A 27,862-nucleotide genomic window follows, 5' to 3' on the forward strand; every position below is an offset into this window, starting at 1 on the left:
AGCAGTTGGTATCGAGAAACTACTGAGACAAGCTTTGCGTGTTTTAGTTCTGACAGTAGATAGATGATTAATCCAAACAACTGCCGAGTATTTTTCGTAGCAACCACCTTCGAATGCATTTTAAGAGCAAAAATATTCAGTCACTGAATATTTTTATTCCTTTTACATTGGTTTTAGTGGTAGATAAAATCCTAGTTTGGGTTAAATTACACCCTGTCAAAAACAAGAACCGTGCCCTGCAGAGGCTTTGTGACAGAAAGCATTAAAGCAAACCTTCTACCTTTGATGTGGCAGCAGAAAATTCTCAGTTTGCTTTAAAGGTAGCTTTTTTTCTCCGCTAATGATGCCACAGGCACCTAGTTGGTAATAATAATAATCTTTGAGACTGCCGCTTTAAGTTTTAAGTGCACTAATGCATTCCTAATAGTTTTCCACATAATATAAAGCTTGACAAGTTGCAGTGGCATTCAGTAGTTTTGTTGCTCTTACAAGACCAAAATCCCCAATGTCTCTTATTACGTTCCAAGTCCCCTACTATGTTTGTGACATTGTGGCTCAAGCTCAAATATACAGTTTAGCTTTAAAAATTAATTTCTTAACATATCATTTCCTAAAACGGTGGTATGCTGGCATTTATACTGACTGTACAATGCAGATTTGGTTTGCAGTGGGAAGTGGCATTGACTTGTTTAAAAAAAAGTTCCTGTGTACATAAAATGAAGGCACATTGGTAAATGTGTAGCTCAGTTACAAAGGCATACGATCGAATTCTTTATTTTGGTGTTTTTAAAGGATTTGTTGACAATGACATTAAAAACAAATATCTGGAAAAAAGGAAGAAAGTGGCTATTTGATGAGTCGTGATTTGCACACAGTGAGGTTTCACATAGCCCCGCGTGAAACCTTCGCTACAGCGGACTAAAATACATAAAACATATGGAGCTCTTCATTTTTATTAAAAGCTACAGATCTTTTTGCCTTATTGCCATGTTTCTTGAAGCGTTTGGGAAACGAATAAATACTTTGGCCAAAAACAAAAAAGACAACCAAAAAGTGAAAGCATTTTCCTCCACTCCACGATGACAGCGCGTTGACTGACAGGTTTTTGCTTCCATATAATTCTGCAGGGGCACGTCACTTGTTGCAACACAACCCTCAACTTATCCAGTGTTCGACCACAATCAGTGTCACAGCAGGGGATAATGTTCCTTATTAAATGTTGGCCAGTGCAATTCTCCAGAGAAGCGAATGTCTTTGTATGAGTCATGGATTCATCCCTACTCGCTTGCTGAGGCAAGTGTTATATATATTTTGGAAATTCTTAACCACAAACCTCACACATTCCACTGAAGCTCCAGCGCTACTCTCTGCCGCGTGACATCTGTCCTTGAGCCTCTTAATGGGCTGGACCCAAACTCCAGATGCCACCTGTGAATATCACACATTTCAGAGGTTTTGGGAGCTGAACTCAGTTCTCTCTTTTTTAATAAAAATAAGGAGGCATCGGAGCATGAAAAACTAATAAGCAAATGATGATGGATGTGTTAAAGCAATTAAAATGAATCACCACAGATCCCTGTTGGATCTATGCTGACATTGTCGTGACACCCTCCACGAAAGCCAAAGAACCTTCAGATTGAGTGCTCAGTGAGACAAAGTCCACTTAAACATTTTTATGTTTTCTCAAAAATTATGTCAGAGGTTCAATTGAAGTTCCTCTTGAGCTGTTATTGGACTGTAAGGAGAGAACGCAAAACTTTTTCTACTTTCTTGCACGCTGCTGGGTCTGACTTGAACAGAACAAGGACTTGTGTAAGCTCACAGTTTGCATAAATAATTGGATCTGAAAGTGTTCATTATATTTGCACACTTTCAAAGGACAGTGTGCAAATATATTTTTGTTAGTTTTTTAACCCTGTTTATCATATTTAAAGTACACAGTGCTCAAAACAATCTACTGTCAAAGACATCTAGTATATATATTTTCCTATAGCTGTGTTGAAGTTGGTTGCAAACTTTCAGCTGATTGGAAAGTTTGTAGAGAAAAGTTAGGATTCTGGTAAATAGAAATGGCAACTGCCGTTGACATGTACATGGCATGCTAAAATATGCTGTGTGCTGTATTTACTGTGTCTACTCGATCTACTCTAACATGCAGGGTGTCTTTGCATTCACAGCTTATTCTATGTATGGAAGGACTGGAAATAAATAAAAGCACACTATTCACTGTGATGAATTAGTTGCTCAACCACTGCAAATGTACCTGGAAGCAAAAACATTTGCTTCCAAAAACATTTTTTGGATAGAGTGGATGAACATGCACACGTGATATCATCAGATACATATAGAGCATAGTGTTTAGTGGGAAACTATGTAATTAGAAAAAAAATCACTTTGTGACTCTTAAAATTGCAAAATGTGTCTAAAGATTGTCTGTGAATAACATCCAAGAACCTGAGGGAGGAAGCTGTGTGTGATTGTGTGTGTGTGGTATCTGGCATGGTCAGTGCCATTGCGTTATTTACATCCCAGAGGCTCCAGCTGTTTTTCTCTCTGCAGGAATGAACTTGAGAGTAGAGATGTCCCTGTGCAAAATAAAACCGGGAACAAAATGCTCGCTTATGTGTGTTTCAGGGGAGTCCAGTGTGTGTGTGTTCATGTTCTCAGTCGGTTTGTGTGCAGGGATTTTGTCCACGTGGAAACATATTGCAAAATGCCTTATTTTGCCGCAGTCTTGCCAATGCCGAAACGCCCTGCAAACAGTACATGCACAATGTTCACACACTAGGAAGCTTTCCCAGAAAATGACAGAAGATCAGATATGGAGTGATATGTTAAGAAAACATTTGTACTGCACCGAAATGAATAGAAAAAGAAAAAAAGAACGGAAGGTTGCAAACGGAAAAAGCTGCATAAATGTGGATTTTTCACTGTAGCGGTCATTTGTTTTTAGCTGCAGCCAGAGAATATGTATGCTTATTTTTTCGTATCCCTAGTGGAAACAACAGGCCGGCCTTCTCAGAGCTTCATGAGTATAATAATGCTGTGTGCAAACTCCTCAGGCCAGCACAAGCTTCATTCCATTAAGGGTGCACTCCGGTTCATTGCAGCCTGAGATCAAAATTAAAACTTTATCAACCCTGCTTGTAATTGCCCGAGCACATCTCAGGTCATTTCATTTAAACTTATCCGACTAATTTAACCAAGCCTGCACACTAAAATAAGTCAGTGACATTACAGATTAAGGCACTCGAACAGCCACTTGAGCATGAACGGCATCAGCAGCTGACTGTTAAGAGGTTGTAGGTTATTATAAAAGCCCGTTTGTGAACAAAATAGGTAATTTGCAAAGAAAGGGTTAGAAAAGGTTTTCTTACATAGTACAATAGTCATAAGTAATGGCTAAAAATCTGTTTTTCTAATCTTGTCTCTGCATTTTAATGATAATACACTCACAGGAGTTACTGCTGAAACCTTGGGGCCACATCACTATAGCAACATTAGATCAAAGCAAAACCTCTCTTCGGATAAATTGTGATAACCTTAAATCTCAGTGGGGCTGGAATAAAATATTTTTTCCCTCTTTCAGCGATCATTTGCAAGTAGTTGCAACAATCAATGAGCGTCCATCACCCTCCACCATTTAGTTCACAAGGCGGATCCCCGGGTCATCTGTTGGGAGGCAACTTGTCTCCAAACAAACGTGGTCCAACTCCAACTAACTGCGGTCACTCTCAAACAGATTGGCAAAGGTTTTCAAATAATTACAATCTAGTTTATAAATGGAGACAAGCTATAAATAGACACATCGCTATCAGTCTGAGTAACTTGTATGTCATGCATGTCTTGCAAACTTGTTGAGCGTCTATGTCAATTTTTGGAAGAATTTCAGAACTTCTTTTCAAATTTATGACATTCTAGCTGGATTCTCAATGCAAGTAATTAATATAAATTTCTGCTTTATGTGAATTTCTGTGTAAATGTAGAGCAACAGATTTGCAGATATATCACAGTTAACACTGTGTTGTTACAAATTGCGTGTAAAAGCATAAGTAATTTAAGCAGGCTGACTCTGGCTGTGCTGCTGTCCTGATGCACCAAAGTCACTTTGAGGACAGCAACTGGTCCCCATCTTCGAAGTAATTATTTCAAAGGTAACAAGAAGGCAAGTTTTTTTTTCACACGGTCATAGTAATTTTGTTCTTGTTCTTGCATTTTCTGCAATCACTGTTTTCCCTAGTGTGACTGTAGCATAAGGTGATTGTTTTTTTTTTTTTTACCTCAAACTTCTCATACTGCTGAACATTAGAGTGTTTCTCCAGATCAGTTAAATGGCAATTCTTAGTAATTAATACTCATCAAAGGTCCAAACTAACAAAAATAATCGTCAGCACAGGCTAGAGATGGAGCACATCGGTCAGTCCTGGTGTACTGTGAGGAAACAAAACTTCTTCAGGCATTGCACCGTTTACTTACCTGTTTGTTTCTCCTAGCCTAATCATTTGTCTACTAAATGACCCCTGGAGGGCTTTGAACTCACAACACCGATCATGCGATTTCTCTGTGTATTTTCTCATCATTGCTTTTGGCCTTGAGTTTGCTGAAAACAGATGCAGTGTTTCACAGCTCTCCTTCTTTCAGCGATTATCTGTGTTTCAACTCTGCGCTCGGCGGGATCTCATCCCTGACTCATTTAAAAGCTATTAGGAGGGCAGGGACTGACACGGGAACATTTATTTTCCTTTAGCGGTAGATCTAAGGAGGAGTGCTCGTAATAAGCGCTGTCTCACAATTAAACAATGTGATCCTAAGTGACATTTTTAACTGGAACCACACATTTCCACTCTCACATTGTGTTTTTATGTAGCATTCTGGGCTGTGCTTGGGGGAGGCCCAGCAGCAAACACAACACAAGAGCTGTCAGTCACACTGAGGTTAAATAAACCGAGCGGATATTGGTGCCAAAGCCAACAGGCGGGGCAGCAGTATGGTGAGGAAAAAAAAACAGAAAAATCGACTTTAAAGAGTACACAGCAAATCAAGTGTGGCCAAACACACAGAGACAAATCCTGCCATTTCCACTGTGTTTTACCTCTTTCCACTCTTCAAAGAGCTCCTGAAGGGCTGCGGTTTTCATACCGGAATCTCAAAACAAATGTTAAAAATCAGTTACAACATCCGGCGTTCAAACAATAAGCTGAGAGAGTCCTCGTGGATGGGACTGTGTGTACAAAATGTCTGAGTTTTGAAAGGAAGACTGGGCACTGGGTCTTTCTGTGCATTGCATCACAGAGTATTCATTCAGAATAGCAAGTCACCGTGATCCTGAAATTTGGACAGATGCGGATAAATGTTTGGAAGGCCCCAGGGCGCCAGCCAACAGTTGGATGTTTGGGATGGACTGCCAGGGTTAATTTACCTAACTGAGTTCCTGTTGTTATGCCAGTTTTTGTGATTGAACTGAAATGAACGTGTATTTGTTTGTAATCCGGTCCCAAACCAATGTCAAGAGCAGAAAATAGGCGTGAATATCCTTTAATGTCACTACAGGCAGGACTTTTCTCTGAGGCCAAGACTCTCTCTCGAGGGGTTCCACATATAACGCATTACATGCATTACATGCAAGCACACAATTGTAAACTTCACTGTAACCGGTGCACTCCGTTTGCCAGGCACTGGTGCCAGTCAAAATATGCCTGAAACACAGGATATAGATTTTCTGTCATTTGCGGGAATAAACATTTTAACCAATCAATACCGGAAAGCGACTTTCCATTCTCCCCATCTGTGACTAAGACAGAAAAGAAATAGTGGAAAAGATTAAGCAGACCCCCTCCCCCCCCTTTTTAAAAAAAGGAGAACAAGGAATGAGCAGGAGGGGGGTAGAAGGAATAAAACAGAAAGACAGCGTTGTGCAGCCGAAGAATAAAAAATGTTTAAACTTGGAAAGAGAAAAGAAACTTAGCTAAAACCTTCCAGCAAAAGTTTGATGAAAAAGGGGGATCTGTGCTGAAGGAAAGAGTTGCTTGCGCTTCGGTAGTGTGAGGCTGACCTTTGCCCGCAGGTGTTGAGATGTTTCTTCACTCCTCTGCTGTCTTTGAGAAAATATCAGTCCACTCTCGCCGCTCCTCCTTCTGTCTACACTCCTGAGATTTTAACTAAGCCTCAGTGTCAATCAGGATGTTATCGCTCATTTATGGCCTTATGAGCAGGCTATGATGGATCTACTGTACACCTCTTATACACACGCACACACACATACACACAGAATCATGCTTACAAATAGACACTAATACAAAAAGCTGTGCGCACCAAAAAAAAAAAAGATGAAAGAAAATAATATTCATTAGATCGTTGAAAACTTTGAAAACTGGATGTGCACAGGAATCATTTTACTTATTTATGATGAAGCACCGCACATTTTCCTGAAAATATAAATGGGTAACTCTTTGCACTTTGAAAGCTTACAAGGAACAACCCTTTGATGGTTTCTGTCTTACTGAACAAAATGACTGGGTGTGCATCTGAACTGTGCAGCTACCCTTGGAAAAACCCATAAAACTATTTAAATGGTCATCAAACCACATATTTATTGATACATACTGAGGTGTCAAAGCTCATGATTAATGGTGCTGGGAAGGTTGTCAAATGCCGTCTTTATAGGGGAGAGAGTTAGGAAGAAAATTTGAAATCAAGCTGTTTAGTTGATAACTGATGTTACAATTCTTCATAAATTAATACCAATTTTAAGAAAACCATGACATTTTTGGTAAGCAACAAACTTTTAATGTTTCATTGTTAGATGGTTGCAGATGTTTCAATGTTTCATTGTTCTGTTACTGAACTGTTGTAATGAAGAAGGGTCGATTAGTTACGGACAATTTTGCATTAGTCACGCATCCATCAAACAATTCTTTGGCTAAATAAAGACTAATGTTTATAGAAATTGTCAACTTTATGCAAACAATGGTTCGGTTATGGTTTGGGTGGCATGTGAACAAAACAGCCTACCAGCTGAATATTCAGTGTCAGATTAACCTTCATGGTTCAGTTTTGAACTTTATGCTGCCTACAGCTTTCTGTTCACTGCCCACTCTGCACTGCATGGGAGACAGAAAAAGTCAATATACATATACACTCACTGGACACTTTATTAGGCACACCTTGCTTGCACTGGGCCTTCTATGTTCATGGCATGGATTCAACAAGGTTCTGTTAACATGTTGGTCAGGATAGCATCGCACAGTTTGTTGCTCACATCCCAAAGGTCAGATTGAGATTTGGTAACTACTTTTTGTATTAAAACTTACTTTCCATTCTGTTATTCAGTCAAAACAAATGCACGGACATTTAGAGAAACACATAAAACAAATTTCAAGACCACTGCTCCAAACTCAAAGAGCATCCTATACCAACTCAAGTTCTTCCTGTTGCTATTCTCAGCAATGCTTACAAGAGAGACAGCGAGAGATCATATATCACGAACAAGCAAAGACACAGCACAGACTGAGCTTATAAACAACATGAACTGTAGCTACAAACAGCAGCCTGGAGTCAAAGGCAACGTTCTTTTTATCAGCTTCATCAGATATTTTATTCATCTCTTGGAGACAGTTAAAACTTCACTCAGCAGGCTTTGAATAATAATCAGCTTTGGAAAAAAAATATACATGTAAAAAGTACATAAATCCATTTTAATTAGTATGTAAATAAGCTAATGTAAACACACAATTAGCATCAAGATAAGATATAAATTCCTCTTTCGCAGCAGCACCGCTGGAGACTTTGTGGATCAGGGACTTCACTTCTTGTCGTCTCGCTTTGTTTACACACACATCATGCAGTATTAAACATCAATGCGGTTTTATTCGCCCTGAAGCAAAACAACTCAACTCAAAGCAAGTCAAAGATGCTGGTGCCAGACTCTACACATCATTATTGTCTTTTATATTCTTAGGAAGACATCATATTGCACTATTGAGTAATCTCTCACTTGTAACAGCATAATACACATATGTTACTTCTTGCCGATGAGCCCGTGTATCTAAATGAACTAGCTGCAGTCCCACATACAGTACAAGATAAATACATATCATGGTAGAATTTACATACTGAAATGAACTGTACATCATTAGATGGCTGTTTTTCTGAGGTTATCTTGATAAGTAGCTTGACTGAGGCTCAAGTATCCAAAGTGAAGGCTACTCTCGCCTGTGATCATTTATTTGTATCTCAATGGACATCTTTTTACAATAATATATTTAATGCTTTATCATAATCTTTACTCCCCTGCCAGTCTTCATGAATCAGTCATTCCTGAAAGGACAAGCTACATTAAGTATAAAATAGCACACAGTGCTTCTTCTTGAAAATAAATGCAATACTTTTGATCAGTCTACACCAACACACATACCCACATGCTGACACACTTAAAACAAAACCAAAAGCCTACATCCATGCTAGCTGCTTTGTGGGGCTGTGCTTAGCAGCACTTAATTGGTTAAACTAATTGTTAGCATGGTAACATTCCCACAATGGCAGCGCTTAATTTTTAGTAGGTAAAATTCTTACCATAGTAACATCTAGTAATTTACACTAATCTCAAAGAAGAGATGATGTTGATGGGATTTCTGTTAGTGTTTTCTCATGAACAAATTGAAACCCGATGATGGTGCTAAATAAAAAGTTCATTTATCACAAAGTTATTACGATTCATCTTGCGGGGAACATGTTACTTGATGGAAATCTGACATTTCTTGAAGCTGTTCATTCAAAGTCATATTGTGACAGTGGACCAACTGCTGGAGGATCAGTAAAGCTATAAACCAGCATCTCCAAGCTATTTGTGCTGATTCCTATGTTTTACATATTATGATAAAATAAAATAAAAAACATCTGTTCCTTACCAGGTTTTAAAATTATATAAATACAACCTCACAACAACACATGACATATTACACTGTGACTTTTTTTTATTTAAACACATTGCTTTCACATTGCTTCATTTGACTGAGATGAGCTCTCTTAATAATGTCAATTGGGTTAAAGTCTAGACTTGGACTGAATCATTGCAACACCTGCATTCTTTTCTTTTTCAGCCATTCTGTTGCAACGAGCTGTAGTGGGAATCAGATTTGAACAAGCTTTAGATGTCCACCAGACAGCCTGTCCAACATTTGAATCTAAAATATTTTTGATATACAGAAGAGTTCATTGTCAAGCTCATGCAAGGAGCTACAAGCTCCTCCACTGTATTAGCATGAAGTGTTCCTCTTTGGTGTCATGTATCCAAAGGACATTGTTCCGGAAGTCTTTGTTCAGATCCAGCTTTGCAAGCCTAAGCCATGCAAATTAATTTTAGAGAGAAGAGTGTTTCTCCTGGAAACCTTTCTAAATAAGTCATATTTGTTCAGCCTTTGTCTAATTTTGCTCTCCTGAACTTTAACATATAACCTGCTAACTGATGGCTCTTAGTGTCCACGGTGTAACTCTTTGGTTTTCTGTAGTTTCTCTGAGTTTGGAGTAGATTTGCTGGGATCTCCAATCCTGAAAAGACTGGACGCAGTCTTTAATGCTTTCTGCTTGTGAAAAATCTAGTAGTGTGGTGGACTTGAAATAGTTTGATAATGGCCTTATAATGCTTCCCACATTGATAGGCAGCAGCAATTACTTCTTTAAGATCATTGCTGATGTCTTTCCTTCTTGGCATTGCATTAACACATACCTGAATGCTTCAGACCATCAAACTACCAAAGCATCTGCTGCTCACACTCACTGATGATCCATTAATCATGTACATTTGATTAGCAGCGCCTGGATCTGAATTCTCTAAATTCTATGCAAGCAGTGTGTTTTTTACACAGTCTGCATTAAGGATTCGTTTCTGTTAATAAACGATAACACTGCAAAGTATCTCATGTATTTCTGTTGATCTGAGGTTGTATTTTGTTTATTTTAAGACCTGCTAAAGATAAAACTTTCCATTATATCCTGACATGTGAAAGAGTGTGTACTTTCTTTTTCACATGAATGCACTGCCAAAGACTAAATGAGAGCATATGGCACTGAAGTTCTACTGGGAGTTGAGAAACAGCAAACAGAATGACAGAACTGGGAATCAGAGGGTGAATGGACACTTTGTCAGGCTACCTTTCTGTGAACTGACAAATTGTATTCCCCTAAAAAAGAGTCATTACGCCCATCACTAGTCTGTAATCCCACACATCAACAATATTTCTCCAAGAACCTTAGCCTATGTATTTTGCACATTTCCCCTGAGGATCTTTAACACCACCCTTTTCTATACCTCCTACACAAAGTGACAATATTGTTATAATTACCAACAATATCATAAGCTACATTGTTAAGACTTGTTACATATGATACTATACAGCAGCTCATGCTGTACAGACAATATGATCGTCCACTTCATACCCAGATGTAGACAGATTGTGAAAACATGTATTGATACTGGACATCAGTGATTTTGGGGGGGAAGAAAACGGCTTCATGGCAATCCCCATCCACTTGTTTGTGTGGGTAAACATTGACAAACATGTACACTACAATTCATCTCCTGTACAGTTCATTTACACTCTGTTGCACGCTCTTTTTTTTCTTTATACATTGTCTAATGAGCTCCTTTATCTGCTTATTGGCAGTGCTGAGTCATTTTAAAGTCGGTCAGTCCATCAGCCCCAGGCTGGATATCCATTCCACCGGGATGAAACATGAAGGCATCAAAAAGCACAGGAGGCTTAACACAAGCACAACTGAACTCAACTGCTGTGGTCAAAATCTCAATCAACTAGTTAATAAAATGTTATGTTGAAATTAAACTACTTACTGGAATGAAGCCAACATGTAATCGTTTCTGCAATGACTGTCCAGTGAGTAGTTTAACTCGACATGGCTCTGGTAAAAGTGCACAAGGCTATTTTCATGCAAGGGCTCTCTGCAGAGCAGTTTGCTTCTAGCCCACTGTGTTAAAGAATAATCAAAACCTACACTCTCATGGTTTATTAAGAGACATGTATGTGTTTATAAAGAAAAAGACTGAAGACGGTAAAAGATGAAGACCAACACTATGGTAACAAGAAATAAAAAATGAAAATGAACCATGGTCAAGACAAACTTTTCTGAAAGGCCTTGTCTTTTGTTGGAAGATGTGTGGGCATTGTTGCTGTCTGTTGGTAATCAGCACGCTCGCTGCATCATATAATCTTAACAGCCTCCACATATACACACACATACATATTAGTCATACAGTGTTTCATTTCCCAAAGGAGAAATAGTTTTTATGTACTGTATTGTATTGTACTGTAGTGTGATATTGTGAATAAGTAGTTAGATATATGTGATAGATGATAGATGGATATTTTGTGATCAAACATAATGTTTTTTTTTCATCTAAAAGGATCTACAACTTATTCTTTATCTTACAAAATGAAAGATTCTTTATTCTGCATCAACATATTGCGGTATATATCAGTTAAAGTCAATAGACAGTTCTTTAAATCCTTGCTTTTGTGTGGGTTTAGGTATTGAACTTTGTGTGGCTGGCCCTCTTGCACACATCTATACTCACATATAAATATGCATTTGCCAATAACATCCACGCTGTTTCATGCGTGGAATAGGTGTAGAGATAAAAGACCGATGTCTTTCGATTTCTTCTTCTTCTGAACCAAACATGTCAGACTGACTCTGTGGTTTCTTGAAGGTACTGCTCCTTGATGTTTGATATTTTCTTAATGATCTCTGCTAAGCTGGAATAGATGGCACAGCCTTCAAGGGCCTGAGGTTTGCTTGTTTTCTAAATGAGCTGAGGCGTAGGTCGACTCCAACTCCAAGTCTACCAGAATCTGCTTGCATGCAGGGATGCCTGGCCACAATCTACAGGTGTGTATTTGTGTATATGCACGTGTGCACTCCCCCTCGCTGATATGTGTTTTTTCGAGTGCAGTAAATGACATGGCTGTGTGCATTTCTATGTGCAAGTATGTGAATATGCAGGAAGCGAGAGAAAGAAAGTGAGAAACAGAGTGTGTTTGAGCGTGACCTACAGCTGTGATGTGGATCACTTGTATCCACTGTCGTGAATGAGAAGAATAAATAATTTAAGGTGCTCTCTGTTAGCCTTTTGATATTGAAGACAAGTGTATGTGAACGGAGCAGAGAACCAAGCAGTCCCACAGCTGGCCTAATTTGCCAGGATTCAAAGCAGCTTGACCTAAACCACCTGAGATGAATGCAGTCATTTAGCAAGAACAGACAGCTACGAGTCTCCCAGTAAGGTGGCCGTTTCCTTCCTTTCAGATTTCAGAGATGTTGCATAAAACCTAAGATTGCAATGTCAGTGCGTAAACAGACAGGCAAAGTGACCTCTCCTTGAAAAAGTCCCGCACTGAAATTTAGTCTAAGGAAGTGAAAGTCTGGAGAATCAGCTACAATGCAGAGATGGTGTGACTCATAGTAGCAGATGTGATGGAATGAGAGAAAATGTGAATGGAAAAAAATTAGAGCAAAAACAATCAATGAGTATTTTAGTTTGATAGCTCTTGGAGAGTGTAGGATATTTCTTCACAGAAACACTGGTTGCTGTGTCTAACGATTAGAGTATGTGTGGGTTCTGTTGCACTTGTGTTTATTCTGTTTTGTATCCAGGGTGTGTTTTTAAGCCAGCTCTTCTTCTGGAGGTGATACATTGTCGGCCCCAGCAGACAGAGCATGAATGTTGTGAATCACCTCCTCGCCTTTTTCTTTCCACTCGTCCTAGAACCTGGTGCTCTCATGTTTCAGCATGCGGATGTTGGTAAGTGTGCCGCTGCCCCTGTGGTGGTATCCGTAAGCCTGGTGCTGCCCCTCCAGTCACCGAGCGCTGCTGCCCGACGACATGGTGCTGCTGGGACTGGAGCCGCCCGAGCCCCGGTCTTCAAACACGCTGATCTCAAGCTGAAAATTTGATGAATGTCAAGGATCACTGTGCGTTGTCGACAAATTCCATGAGAATTTAAAGCAATACAGTTTTAGAAACCTCAGTAAGGTATTTCAACTATTTGGGCAAGCCTAATCTGACCTTACTGTTCTTCAGTGTAACCAGTGGTTTGTTCTAAATCCTCTGTATTTCCATTCATGAAGGGTTCTCTTGTTTGCAGACTCCTCCAGGGTCTCCTTGACTTGATTATATGCAAAGAAATTGTTTTTCTTAATTGTGGAAAGAACTCTGCAATCTTATAATTTAGTAGCCTTCTGTGGCCTTCTCCTGTTACTGTGCTGGCCAGTGGATTCCTACTTTTAAAGAAGAAATTTAGCTTTCTCTCTTTTTCATCTAAATAAGAGCTTCCTTCTCTTGCATAAACTTGCAGCTCTTTGCACATCAGCGAGTTCCAGCGAATGGCTACCAAACGCAAGTTCAACACCAGATTTTTTATCTGCTTAGATTGTCATAAAATAACAAGGGAACATCTGGCTGTCGAACTGCTTGTCAGGAAATAGTGAAATTCCTTTTGAGCCACGGAGAATGGGAGACAATGTTTAAAAATTGCTTTTAATTCCTCAATGATTAAAAAATAATTTTGGATTAATGCTTTTTAGTTAAAGCAGAAACTCTGTTCCCTGATCACATCTCGTTGGTTTACTTAAAATCCACTGTGGTGGCGTAGCGACAAAAAGCGTGTCACTGTCCAGAAATGTATGAATCAAAGTTATCTGAACTCTCTGCTTACATTCATAAACCTTGGCAATGGTCTTACTGGACAGCGCTACTCTACCATCATCATATGTTGATTTTACTGTTAATAAAATGTTCACGAGGCTAAACTTAATTACTTGTGAAGGCTTCTACTATTCTATTGAGAAGGTCTGAGAGAGTCGAGCCTATGGGCTCTGCTCTTTAACGTAGTCAGTGGATTTTAATGGTGGCCTGTCTCTGGCACATGTCTATATTATGTTTACTTGTGTTTGTAGCTACATGAAGGTGAGGAAGCTGAGCCCCCAATAGGAGGACAGCTTCTGAACCATATGAACTCACATCAGAGTCTCTTGAAAAATTCCTTCTGCATCAAGGAAACCTGAGCTTATTAAAAAAACAACATAACAATAGTCTGCCATGAATTTCTTCCTTCTGGGTTTCTCCTTCCAGAATTCCTCTTGTCTGCGTCTCCCCCTTTGTTTGTTTATGTATTACTTTCTTTGTAGGCCTCTTCTTTTTTTATTGATAATAACTTTCTCTGTATGTCTCTGGTTTCTTTGCTTCCATTGTTTTCTCTCCTTTGAGACTGTCTGCTTCATTTATTAATATCACCTTTTAATTTCAACCATTCGTTCTCTGCATAACCACTCAGTTTTTTAAGAGTTGGTAATGGGTTGACCTGCAGCCCGTTTTTTTTTCTTTGGGCCAGTGTGAGCCAGGACTGTGTGATGGTCTATTGGACACATTCACTCTCTCCATGTGTCTGTGCTGGTATCAGTCCAGCTGTCAATAGGAGATATAGTGCTGTCCACTCCTGAAAATGTAGCAATTCATCTATAAAAGAACAGCCACATGAAAACTTGGAAATCATTAAAAAGGCCTTGATATAAAACCTTACTTCCGATTGACCACATTAATATTATTTATTTTTTATTTTTTGCATATTTCCATATCAAAACACAGAACTTTCTGTTTTTTTCAGAGCTTTTTTAAGATTTACTCATGATAAAAAATAGTTGGCCAGTGAACAGCTACTCTGCAGCAGCTGGACTTTAAGTGTCTTGTTCATGGGCATCCTGATGGTAATTTATGAAGAAGTTTTTTTCATCCATTTGCTGTATCAAATCCAGATGTTTCCACCAGTTTCAATAATTCTAACCAATGTCTTTCCACGCCATCTTTAAACTGTCTTATAAATGTTGAGCTGTCCTGTCTGGGCCTTTATCCACTATCTATTTGTTGCACAGAGATTACAGTAACATATGGGAGGAGGATACAACCCTCATTCCTCTCTCTATGGGGTCTGTGAGCAGCAGACCTCGAGGAGCGTAGATCTTCTCATTCTGCTCCTGGATGAAACCTGATATCTTCCTCAGCACCTGGAATAAAACAAGGGGGGCAGAGAGGTATTAGAACAAGTACCTCTGGAGGTAATCCAGATTTGATTAGAAATGTTGGAGGTAAGATGAAAACCCAAGCAGGACAATCAGGCTCCCATAAAAAAATAATAAGAGAGAACTGAGATTCAGTACCTGCCGACTACTTTTTCAGGATGCGTTCTGTGTTACACACAGTATCTAAAAGAGGTTAAATTGGCCCAAGTTACTTTAACCTCTGGAAAATATGAAAAATGAAAGAAACTAATTTGCAGTCCTTCTGCGCATACTTAGCATGCGGCATATGATACCAGCTCTGTCAAATCATTGCCCGGCTTTATTTTTCCTGCGCATTAAAATCCAAACTTAAAGTAATTCCATTATGCTTCAAGTATAGCAGCTATTTTTTCTGCATACTTCCAAGCCACTCTTGTCAAGCAGGGCTGCATGAATTGAATTACTAAAAATGATGAGTATGAGCTTTTCTCCTTTTGAACTTTTCCATTTGGAAGCTTGAGTTCCTAATTCAAAAGATGGCTCTCTTTAAGGCTAAATGTCATGCCTTGGTTAACTGTCAAGGCTCTAAAATATGAAGTGGACAGTTTATTTAGATTGCACTGGCAGTGGACGTTTTTCTCGGTTTTGCAAGTGAGCATTGCAGCAATTGTGCGAAAACCACAGAGCAGCAGTGGAGTGAATCTGTGCGGTTCAGGCCATGCTTTGGCACACAGATTCAAACAAGCATGTCTGTATACATTCTCTCATTCATTGCAACTGCACACAAACCGTTTTATCTGGAGATTTAAATAGTGTCTACGAAACCTAAGAACTGAATGTTGTTCCAGCGATGCTGCTGATAGCAACCAAATGTCTGCAGACTGATGGCCAGTAATGCCAAACAGGCAGCTATTAGCTAAAGTGGGTTTATTAAAACGGCTTATTCAGCCTTAGCTATGCCTCCATGGGAACAAATCATGCTGATGTACCACGGCTCGCCTAAACTCTGCCAGTGTCATGTCGGCCAGCGCCGTGTTCCTCTGTGCCTCATTTGCACCCACAGAGCTGCTGCCGCTACACATGTTAACCAATATGTACAACTCTATTAAAGAGAGCTTATTTAAATTCTTTATGATTTTCTAGAGATGCTGTACATTTCCTCAGGTCTGAGGAGGAGACAGGAGAAGCATTTGCTTGCTGTGACTTCTTCCAACTACTACCTGCCCTGTTTTAACAAGGGCATTGCACAGATTTTATAATATTTGGCAGGGTGCAGACTCTCTCATGTCCAGCGCCGCTGATTCATACATTTGCATTCCTAAGTACAGCTCTGCTGCGTAATGACTTCAAAGTTTCCGAGCTGCAGTAAGTGTGAAAATGGTTCTATTGAACATGACAAATTCACATCCTTTTTTGTGAGTTAGCTAAAGGTCATTGCAGCACACAGCCTAGAGTGATTAAAACAACACTAAGCAGTTCACTGAGCACTGTGCTCCTCTAGTATGTCAAAGGCCTCGTACAGCTGCAGGCCCAGCTGCTTATACAGTGACCCTTGTTAGTGGAGACTAAACAACAGAAGAAATATTTTTTGTCTCCCATTGGAAAAAGATACTTTTGCAATAAAATGTCTGGAAAACATTAGGACATTGCGTTTCTCAGTGAAAAGACATTGAACTGAAGCCATCGAAATTCAGCGGTTTTGCCCCGCTGTTCTTTAAATCAGTGAGATCCATGTGAAATAGCGCTGAGCACAAAGCAATCAATATTTGACTTATAAGATATCCACACATTTCTTAACGCAACACAAACCATTTCCTTTGCTACAAACTCCAAGAGAATCAAGCATCGCGGTAAAGTGGCAGAGAGACACACAGAGGAGCCCTGACTAATCAGTTTACTGTGGTTCAGGGAAAAGGCCAATCCTTTCACTTGCTAGCGAGCTCTCGGGGCAGCTCAATCCTCTTCGGTGTAACAATATGACAGTCAAGTATCCAAGCTGTGCCTGTGTTGTACTGGCATGTGTGTGTGACAGCCCTTCTGGGAAAAGCTTTGTGTTTGTGACAGCATACGCACAATCCCCTGCTTATGCTACCAAATGCAATATAAAGGATTTTATGCGTGTGTACACGTGTCCTTTAGAAACCCATACTGTATGTTCAGCTACATTCTTGTCAATAATACGAGAAGAAAAGTAGAAGATGGAGGGCACAAAGTGTGCGTGAGGGAAGTCTTGTGAATGTTTTTAAGCACATGTATCTGTTCTGACATGCTGGGAGCAATCAGTGTCCTTTGATGGTGTGAGATGTAAGCATCAAGGGACTCCAGTGAATCTGCACCCTGATCTGCGAGCGCTGTGTTGTGGGACTCGGACGCACATGAACATGCAGCATCAACTTGGGTGGGTACACTTTATCATCATCAGTCATAATGTTGTTCAGCCAAGATGGCTGAGTTAAGCAAGCAAATAAACAACTCTCCTGAGAAACTGATAGAATCTCAGGATCTTAATGGGGCAGCACCCAGCTGACAGGGAGATGAAAAGAGCCTCAGACTAGGCAATTTCTGCATGGCTTCAACTCAGCAATAAGTCCTTTTGTACTTCTTGGTCAAGCTCCTAGTACCTCTGTAGTCCTTTGATGAAGAAATGTTTACAAAATGCAACAAGACAAGGGAGATGACAGAGATCAGAACAGAGAGGAATGCTGAAAACTTCATGCAGCTCCAGTTCTATCTAAAACGGCGGCAGGTACACACAAAATCACAAGAGGATTAATCACGCTCGCTGTGTCTGCCTATGCGGTTGTGTTATGTGTGCGTGTGTTCCTGTTCCATTTCAGTGACTAACAAGCAGCTACACAGCCATGCGGAGCTTTAACCACCTGCCCTTTGTCAAGATGGGCATCTTGGTTGCACTTTAGGTAAGCGTCAGCTGGCGTGCCATGCCTTATCCAGCGGCACACTTGTGTGGCCTTTAGAGTGAGTTTTAAACTCTGGTGGACAGACAGAGAGAGAGATTGCATCTCCTAGAACTGTGTGTTCTCTTCTTAAAGAGCCGGATGAGGCTTAATGTTTTTTTGAGTGGGAAAGAGTTGAATTCAATAGAAATTGACACATAGGGGAGAAAATAACACTTCTGTAAGTGGAGTTCATCACTGCGCATTAAAAGGTTCACCTTCATCTCACATTCTGAGATTCTGGGCTCTGTCCACTGAGGCATTTGTGTGCATCTTTTGCTGTTTTTTTTTCCAGGTTCCTCAGTCTCCTACCAAGGCATGTGGGATACGTGCAGCATGAATAATGTGCTATCACTTGTGAACTGTGTTTGGGTTTGCATGGCGTTTTCGCTATGCCTGTGCAATACCCAGAGAAGAGAGTGCAATACAGGTTGTCTTGTGCTGCAATTTAAAGACACATTCTAGTTCAAGATGTGGTTTCAGGTTTGAAAAGGGAGACAGTATAGAAGATGCTCACTGAACTCCATACAAAACATAAAAAAAGCTCATAAAGTGAGCCTGAGGAATAGATGGTGGCTGAATCGAAGTGGGCAGTAAACTGAAAGAATAGTTGTATTTACAGCAAAAGTCTGTTGTTTTACCTACAGCAGATCTTAAAGACGGTTAATGGAATAATAATTGTATTTTTATATTTAAAAGGCTAATTTTAACTCATTTTAAAGCTACAACCTCTATAAAAAGCAGCAAACTGAAACAAAAACATGACAAGTTAAAAAAAGTTGTAATTATACAGTATTTCCACCCAAAATGTAATATTTTGTGTACACAGACTTCTTACCTTTTCATATCGCGTTTCCATGCAGAGGAAGATGATATAAGCTGTTGCACAAGCCAGACATCCTTCCAGGTACGACTGACCTCCAATTTTTTCAGCCTCAGCATAATAAGAGTTAAGGGTCTTCACTGTCTCCTCAAGTAAAGTTCGTTCAATCTACTTATAAACAAAAACAAACAAGACCAACAGCGGTTGTAAGAATGGCACAAGTGAAATATGTTCTGTTAGCCTGCCAAATATGCTGCCTGTATTCTACTCAACCCAAAATACAATTTTTTCAAGGAATTAAAACAACAACAACTTTGATTACAGAATATGGAAAACCTGATGAACAATTACTTACAACTACGACAGCAATCTATTTTTTCCATCTGACAGAGAACATTTGCAGTAAATCGATGACAACTGATGTTTTCTTGCTCTGCTCTTTGTGTGGATTGTCTGCTTCATATGCAAATTGCTAGACAAATATGCAATAATACTCCTACATAACACCATTCACTAATTAAAGCAAGGTAAAGAAAGTAAAATTGCTCTTTAAATAAATAGCACATTCTCTCACACAGTCTTTAACTAAAGGCATCTACTTTTGCTTTAACTGTTCACACATGCATACATTCAGGAGATGTTAGATGGGGAGAAACATATATATTACTTATACAACAGACATTTGCATCCATTTGTGGATGATGCCCTTGTAATTATTATGCATAATGTGTGCATTTCAAATATTAGCTTTTTGCTTTTGAGGACCAGCATTACAGGAATTAGACGTTTCCTGGTTTAAGAAGCATCCCATATGCACAAGTGTTGTTTTAAGTGTATCTGCATCTATCTGTGAGTTTAGCTTAATAGACAAGTCTACAGTACGGGCCATCAATCTTTCTGTATCAGTCAAATTAGAGTTATATGAAGTGGGGGGTTATATTGCCTTTGTCTAGGTATTTGAGTTTGTTTGGACTCACCCTGTTGTCAAGCTCTGAGGGAAACTTGGCCTGGAATCGGCACACAGTTCCTTCACTGTAGTCTCTCTGTATAAACACCTTGGTGACCAGCGATGGACTGTGCCGGAGCTCCTGAAGGTTGTGGAACTAAGAAGATACAAAACAGAAGAAAAAAACAGAAAAATTGGAAAGGTTGCCAAGAAGAGGACTCCTCCCTCTAAAACGAACATGGCTGTGCAGCTTAGGTTTGCCAAATTGCATCTGAACGAACCACAAGACATCTGGAACAATGTCCTTTGGAGGTTAGATGACAGCAAAAGCACAAACAGCGTATCTGCACAAACATCTCATACCAACTGTAAAGCACGGTGGTGTAGGGTTGATGATTTGAGCTTGATTTGTAGCAACAGGATCTCCTCCTCTGTCCTCTGATCTCCTTGTTTACCAAAGCATTAGTTAAATGTGAGGCCATCTGTCTGATAGCTAAAGCTTGGCCCAAATTGGGTCGTGCAACAGAAAAGTAATCCCAAGCACAGCAGCAATGGCTGAAACAGAAACGAATCAAGATGTTGCAATGGTCCAGATGAAGTCCAGACCACAATCTGAATTAAATGCTGTAGTGGGACCTTATGAGAGCTGTGTATAAGTGAATACATGCAAACCTCAGTGAAATGAAGAAACACTGTGAGCCAGAATGCCTCTCCTATGATGTGAGAAACTGATAAAGTCACACAAAAGAAAAAGACAAAATACTTCAAGTTCTTGCTGCTAAAGGTGGCGTTACAAGCTGTTGAATCATGGAATGTTCTTAGTTTTTCACAGGACTGCAGAAATGAAAGTGTAAAAAGGCTTTTGCTGCACAATAAAATTTAAGTTTAAGTTTGAAACTCAAGAACTGATGCGATGTTAATGCACCAACATCTTTGACTTAAAGTAGCTGGCACTCTCATTGCTGTCTTCCAACATCAAAATTGATGTTGGAACATTAAAAGACTGGTCTTTACAGCACTTTGTTGGTGAACAGTGTGTTTTACACCCAGTCATTTACATTAAAAGCATACAGCAACAAGCAAGTGGGGCACTGTAAACTTATCCCCTGCTGATCTAAATTACTGTCCTCAAGAGGACGGTAATAAGGGATACGGTAAAAGTATGCAGGAAGAGGAGAAGGCAGGGAGAAGGAGAGAAAATAAGGTGGGAAATATGAGGTTGTGTTCACTTCAGACAGAACCTGAAATCATTTTATAAAAACACTAAACATTTGTGCAGCTGTTAAGTTTTTTCTTTTTTTAAAGGCTTGGCCAGTTACAGCAGGGTCACTGTGACCTATATATTATCCAAGTACATGCTTGTACATGCAAGAGGCAGAGAAAGACTTTCCAAAAATTTGGGATACAGTGCATACGTCAATAGAGAATTCAATTTGCAGATCATTTCAACCTTGCAGTTATTTGTAAATAGTAGAAAGAGAACATATTTAATGAAACAGGGTTTTAAAAAGTCTAAAAAATTAACAAAAGTTTAAATGGAGGCCACAAAAGACTGAAAAGATATGTCATGCTAAAAATCTTTGCCAGAAATGAAAGGCAGCAGATGGAAATAGTTAGATTAGTTACAATTTAACAATAGCACTTTTTAGCATGAAACTGCAAGAAAGAATTCATGGATTTCATTATCTGTGGTCAGTAATGTGGTGAATTATAAATCAAGCAAAATGTCACAGACAATACTGAGTAGCTGGAACTACACCTAATTAAAACAGTCATTTTTAATTACATGCTGGTGTTGTAATTACGTGGCTCATGAACACGTCTTAGAACCATGTCAGTGCATCCACAAAGTCAAGTAAAAACACATGTAACCAAGAACAGGAAATATATGAACAATATCCAGGAAACACTACTGTCTTGCCTAAGCCTCTGATAATTTAAAATAAATGAAGGTGAATCCTCAGAGTTAAGAAGGAAAGGGCCCTCCAGCCTGTTATCAGTGCAGACTTCAAAAAGCCTCCCTTAATGATGGCATAGTGCATTAGTTCACATGGCCAGGATAACTTGCACATCTGTACACACTATGAATGCTAAATAATATATTGAGATTTTGGAGCAACAGATGCTGCCTTGTGGACATGTTCAGTCAGCAGGGAAAAAGCACATTCTACTGATATTATATCAGGATGTTTCCACGTCTGCAGTTTGGATCATTGGATCATAAAAAAATGACGAAGACAAACTGTTGAGGAGCTGAAATACATCAAGCAAGAGAGCTTATCTTATAGACCTTAGTATTTAAGTATAGTATTTACTGATAAATAATCAAGTTTAAATTACTTTAAAAACACTGCATCTTTTTGGCAGTAGCCAGACTTAGTACAGTGCCAGCCTTTCATCTCTATATATGGTGTATCACTCACGAGCAGGAATAGCATCCAAGCTGCTATTTTTGTCTGCTAACAGCCACAGTCATCCATCTCACAGCCAGAGCTTTTAATACACCCCCCTCCCCAAAACACACACACAGTTTTGGGGTTTTTTTTTTGCTTTCCCTGTCTCTCGCCACCACGGAGCCCTCACTCTTTCTAGTGTTATCTTCAGGCTATCATGATGAACAACAAGTCCTTCTATTAATAGAAGCAATTTACAGTTTCAGCACAGAGCTGAGCATCATTTATCCAAGTCAGAATCAGCTGGCCACAAGAGAGACTCATTAACATCACGCAGGTCCGTCTTTTATGAACGTGTGCATGTGAATGTGATGCTATACATACATGCACTGCATGCATGTACATACGTTAGATGTCTTTTTAGAATTGAGGACAGTTGGCCCCGTCCTGACCAACAGACCTCTGCCTTACATGTCTGTACTACACATAACTTACACTAAAAGAAGAAAGGCGGGTGTCTCCCTCCCTGTGATTTGCCTAAACACGAGGCTTCACAGTATCCCAATCTTGCACTCCATGCAACTAAAGCCAATGAGATTAAAGCTGGAGAAACACTCTCAAATTCAGTCTCATAAGAGGCTACATATTTAACCTTTTAACCTGTCTTCTTGCCAAAGCTCCTTTAGACTGAGTGACATCAATAATCATAATTATGCCATCAAACTGGGAAATCAGACTAATAAAACATCTTTGTCAAACTCATTGCCATATTTCATGATATTTCATGACCTGCATTTACTAGACCAAGTCTGCTGGTGGAGATGAGTATCAGGGGTGATTTTTAATAAAAGGACAGAAGGGAGAGTGAGAGGGGAAATTTAAAAGATGGTAGTGAGATCTGCTTTTATGAATGGTTTCAATTGAGTATCAGTAACGAAATAACAAGAGGCAAAGCTGGAGGTGTCAGAGTTGAAAATGCTAAGATTTTCAGGGTGACCGTTAAGACAGGATTAGAAATGAGTATATCAGAAGAATGGTTCAGGCTGAGCAGTTTGGAGACAAGGTTAGAGAGGCAAGGACGAGATGGTAAATGGTAAATGGCCTGTATTTATATGGTAAATGGTAAATGGCCTGTATTTGTATAGCGCTTTTCTAGTCCATAGGACCCCAAAGCGCTTCACACTACATTCAGTCATTCACCCATTCACACACACATTCACACACTGGCGATGGCAAGCTACATTGTAGCCACAGCTGCCCTGGGGTGCACTGACAGAGGCGAGGCTGCCGGACACAGGCGCCACCAGGCCCTCTGACCACCACCAGTAGGCAACGGGTGAAGTGTCTTGCCCAAGGACACAACGACCGAGACTGTCCAAGCCGGGGCTCGAACCGGCAATCTTCCGATTACAAGGCGAACTCCCAACTCTTGAGCCACGATCGCCCACAAAAAAAATATATATATATATATACAGAGGAAAGACCACAGAGAAGATTCATGGATGCAGGGAAGGAGGGTTAGTGTGACAGAAGAGGATGCTAGGGGTAGGGTGAGATGAGGGCTGATGACTTACTCACATAAGTTACTGTGTTGACCCCTAAAGACAGCAGCCAAAAAAAAGTAAGAGTACCTGGACCAGTAGGACCCGGGTGGATGGGTCTGACTCGTTATCTATGACAGTTTTATACTCACTCGAGAGTTACTTCCAGTTGATGAAACAGCTATTTTTCATTTATGCTATCGAACACAAAAAAACTTTCTTAGTCTTCTGGTGGTGATATGAAATGCTGAAGTATCTCTGTATATTTATACCTTGAAGACAAACAGGTTTATCTTGGTAGACTGCTTGTGTTTCCTCTATGGGAGCCAAGGGTTCAAATCTGGTCTATTCCTGCATTTAAATATAGTGCAGAAGCAGACACCAATGTTAAAGTGTGATACTGATCACACAGGCCTCTGTTAAGAAGTTCTGCATGGTGCTACGCTGTCTGACTTCTAGTTCCACCCACCCATCTTTAACGTTATGTTTAATATTTTTTTGCCTGCACACTGATTAGATTTCAGAAAAACGTGCCTCACCAGGTAACAAGCGCATAGAAAGGTACTGCATCAAGTAAACAAGGATGAATAAAAACCACATAGATAATCTTTACTGCATGGCAATGACAGACATATCCTAAATTACTAAATAATAAACTGCTGTCCCCTTATACGCAGTTCATTACAATTTTATTGTGAATAATTTTCTTGAAGGACTTTCATACGATGAACAAAAAAAGAGCATTTTCATACCCTATGAGCATACTCTGCCAATTTGAGTAGACAAAAAAAAATGTAATCAAACGCAAAATGCATCAGTGAAATCTGTTGACTGAGAAAAATATAATTTTTTCTCTGTCATATTCTTTCAGTCCTACATGCTGAATCAAACCCACACTTTAATTCCTGCAGTTTGCATCTGTAGATCTGTGAGCCTCATTGCTCTGACGTGTTTCCTAGTTAAGTCACTCCGACTCAGGGAGCACATACAGACGGCACGGGTGAGTGCTGCCAGTGGGCAGGCATTGCAAACGGTACACAGACGATTACAGCACAGTAAATGCACCCAGATTTAGAAACTTCATTCTTGTTTTCTGCAGCCTTTCAGCATGTTTTGTTACACTCAGCTCCCTTTTGAGCCCTTCATAATATAAGTGATTCTCTGCCATTGAGAGCAGAGTTTTTAATGCTTGCTGCCAAGCTGGGTTATCCAGAGGTCTATAAATCAATAATGTTTTGACAGTGTTGACAAAACTGTGAGACTGTCATGACATCTAGGTCGAAGAACAGTAACTGTTGGACCAAAGCTTATAGAAGAAATTATTTTCATGAAAAAGGACGACTTTTTTCTTTTCCTTTTCTCAGTGGGGAGCTAAGTCTGTGCAGGTCTCTGTGGGGATTTCAGTGCTTTTGCACATTATTTCTTAACAGTGTCATACTCAAGCTGGAGCAAACCTACAGTCTGCGAGGAAACTCTGGCAGTAGTGGACTTAATGGATCCAGAGAGTGTCCATCCATGCAGCATAAACAGTCTGCAGAATGAGCTGAGTGTTACTCAACACTTAATGCAGTCGTTTGCTGACTTGGCAAACAATAAATGTCATAGAATGAGTTCTAATATAATATGTGACAGGGAAGTAGAGACAGGCTGAGAGGCAGATGGATAGGAAGCAAACTGTGGTGCTCATCTCAGACTCAAATCACCGATGGTTACAAACTGCAGCAGCCTGTTCGCATTAAATATGGCATGGATAATTGATGGGCTTTGGACATTAAATCTGTCCTAGGTGCATACACTGCATGTGTTTGGGTGCGTGTGCATGTTGTGTTCCTGTGTAGGCATGTGTGTGCCTGTGTGTGTCTGTGTGTAATTGATGGGGCTTGGACAGGGATACTGGCAGACCACCAAAGGAAGTCAGGGACACTCTGCCAGGGTCTTGCAGGCTCCGAAAAAAATATATGCATCGATCTTGCCAAGCTTCTTATCCCCTGCACCTTTACCTGCAGAATCACTATTTAAGAATTATACCTTCACTCAGAAATAAGTTAGATGGTCATGTATGTACAGACACACGCATGCAAACACACTGTTGTATGAATATAACCAAATGTGCTGTCTCCTGAGATCATGATTATGATAATGTCTTCACCAATATGGTGATGCAAACTGACGGAGAGGAAGACGTGCTGCTCAGCCTGATGGCTTTTAGGGTATTTTGGCAGGTACCTCTGTGACTGATTTTCTGAGTGTTATAGCATCACAACTGTGCTACATATAGTCACAAAACTGCAAGTATGTAGTTGGGTTGTGGATATGTTTAGTCTGATCCATGAGTACTGAGAAAATGACACTTTAATTTGTCCTACCGCACAGTGTGTCTGTTTAATGTATTTTTGACTTCCATGTATCTTTACATGATGTACAAACATATAATCATTGACACACAAGGCTGGGGTTTGATAATTCATCGCAGCTGGCTGGTTATCCAGCAGTTGTGCTCTGTGATACTAACCAATAACACTAACAGTTATGGGATCTCTGCATTTTCTTGAATAAATAATTTCCATGTTTTTTTGTGGGCGTGAAGTGTGTGGCAGGGATAAAGATTTATCGAGCTGATTTAAAAGTATGACCAAGGCAAAGACATGGTTAGGCTGTCCCTGTCCATGGTGCTGACTGCTCCATCATCATTACCACTGTCATCAGCCTCCTCCGCTTTGAGCCTACTGGAGCTGTCTGAGTGATACTGGTTTCTGTTTTTTATCAGGCAATGCCTGAGAAAGCAGTATCTGTGTTGGAAGGGGAAAGGAAAACAAACACTTGTTTATCAGACGATATTAGTCACAGCTTCTAAACACTGATTAAAGTAGAAGAAATTGAAGCCGGGGAAGGAAAAAAAATGTCCTGACGTAAGGATACTGTTACACGACTTCAAATTCACACAGCTCTCAAGATCCAGTCGGCTGATTTGATTGAAATAAAACAGCGTTCACCCGAACCACGATAAGACACAGAAATCGGTGGCACAATAGGTAAGACATTCAGTTACAAGACGGCAATTCTCAAGCTGGATTTCTTAGAAAAACAGCAAAGGGAGGTGCACAATACATCTTGGAGCTTTTTTCATAAAGCACTCACAGAAAATGTAAAGAATTTCCTTACCTCTGTCGCCATATTGCAGTGAGTGGGTTGCGGGATCTGTCCCGTGCTGAAAACGGCAACCGTTTGCGCGTGCTGTTTGGGACAACGCAACTACAGCCCGCCGGTAAGCGGTCGCCCGCGTGCACGTGTGTGTGCGTGACTGCGCGCGCTCCTGCTGGAGACTCCTGCGGGATGCGGTCACTGGTGGTTATGCTAATCTGAATTTCTGTTTATCCAGAATAATCTGCTTTCAGATTCAGTCACAGTTCAGAAAGCAAACGGAGGTTACTTTGAAGCATCAGCAGTTTATTTGGGTTAGTTTTTCCTTTTTTGCCCCCCTTTTATTTTAGGGCTATATTAATAATTACATTGGTTATCAATAATTCAAACAAAGTGCCCTGGCTGCTGCTTCTGTTTGTGACCAGTCAGGATGCCCAACAATCGCTTTATCTTAGTCCTGTTTCTACAGCGTGGAGTATTAATAATAATGATGATAAAAATGGTCATTGGGTATTAGATCATCACATTGAATGATAAAGTGATTCCACTGGGAATATTACAGGAAAGTTTGTTTTTTTTTAAATAGATGACTCACTCTTAACTGCTAGCATGCAGAAATACTTCTGTTCAGTCATACTGTACCCTGTTTCCATATCTAGGCACTTGCTGCATTTTTCCCTTCAAGAAACAGAAAATTCTTCCACGTCATGGACACACCAAGGTCTTACCTGAGGTGAATTATTTAGAAGGTTGGCTTAAAATTCAAAAACGCGACTAAAATGTGGTAGCATGATAAAGACTTATATGTTTGTGCTACTGAAAATGTTTTTCTTTAGATAAAAATGAGAGAATGAAGAACTACAGGGAGTAAAAAGACTTTGTTTGACACCATGAATGCAGTGTGCTGAAATGAACGACTTCCCTGGCAAACTCCCTCAAATCAAACACAGGCAATGCAAACACACATTATATTTAGAAAGACACAACAGCAAGCAACT

The 27,862-nt window shown here is 39.9% G+C and overlaps 1 protein-coding gene across 1 annotated transcript; it reads right to left on the minus strand.

The window, feature by feature from the left end:
• Nucleotides 1-8,938: 8,938 nt before the first annotated feature.
• Nucleotides 8,939-27,009, minus strand: golga7bb (golgin A7 family, member Bb). Its single transcript, XM_026190706.1, has 5 exons — nucleotides 26,886-27,009; nucleotides 19,821-19,946; nucleotides 18,859-19,011; nucleotides 14,971-15,072; nucleotides 8,939-12,954 (listed from the first exon to the last, which is right to left on the minus strand). Exons 1-5 carry the CDS (start codon nucleotides 26,895-26,897, stop codon nucleotides 12,871-12,873), a joined length of 477 nt encoding a protein of 158 aa, XP_026046491.1. The 5' UTR covers nucleotides 26,898-27,009; the 3' UTR covers nucleotides 8,939-12,870.
• Between the last annotated feature and the right edge of the window lie 853 nt (nucleotides 27,010-27,862).

Source organism: Astatotilapia calliptera, chromosome 13 (genome assembly GCF_900246225.1).
Source record: "Astatotilapia calliptera chromosome 13, fAstCal1.2, whole genome shotgun sequence".
Classification (NCBI taxonomy): Eukaryota; Metazoa; Chordata; class Actinopteri; order Cichliformes; family Cichlidae; genus Astatotilapia; species Astatotilapia calliptera.

Bases quoted from the DNA above. Each gene is read 5' to 3' on its own strand.
- golga7bb (XM_026190706.1), bottom strand. The intron at 15,073-18,858 runs GTAAGAAGTCTG...GTTTTATTCCAG, and splicing joins TGGAAACGCGATATGAAAAG to GTGCTGAGGAAGATATCAGG. The intron at 12,955-14,970 runs GTATCCTCCTCC...TCAAATTTTCAG, and splicing joins TAGAGAGAGGAATGAGGGTT to CTTGAGATCAGCGTGTTTGA.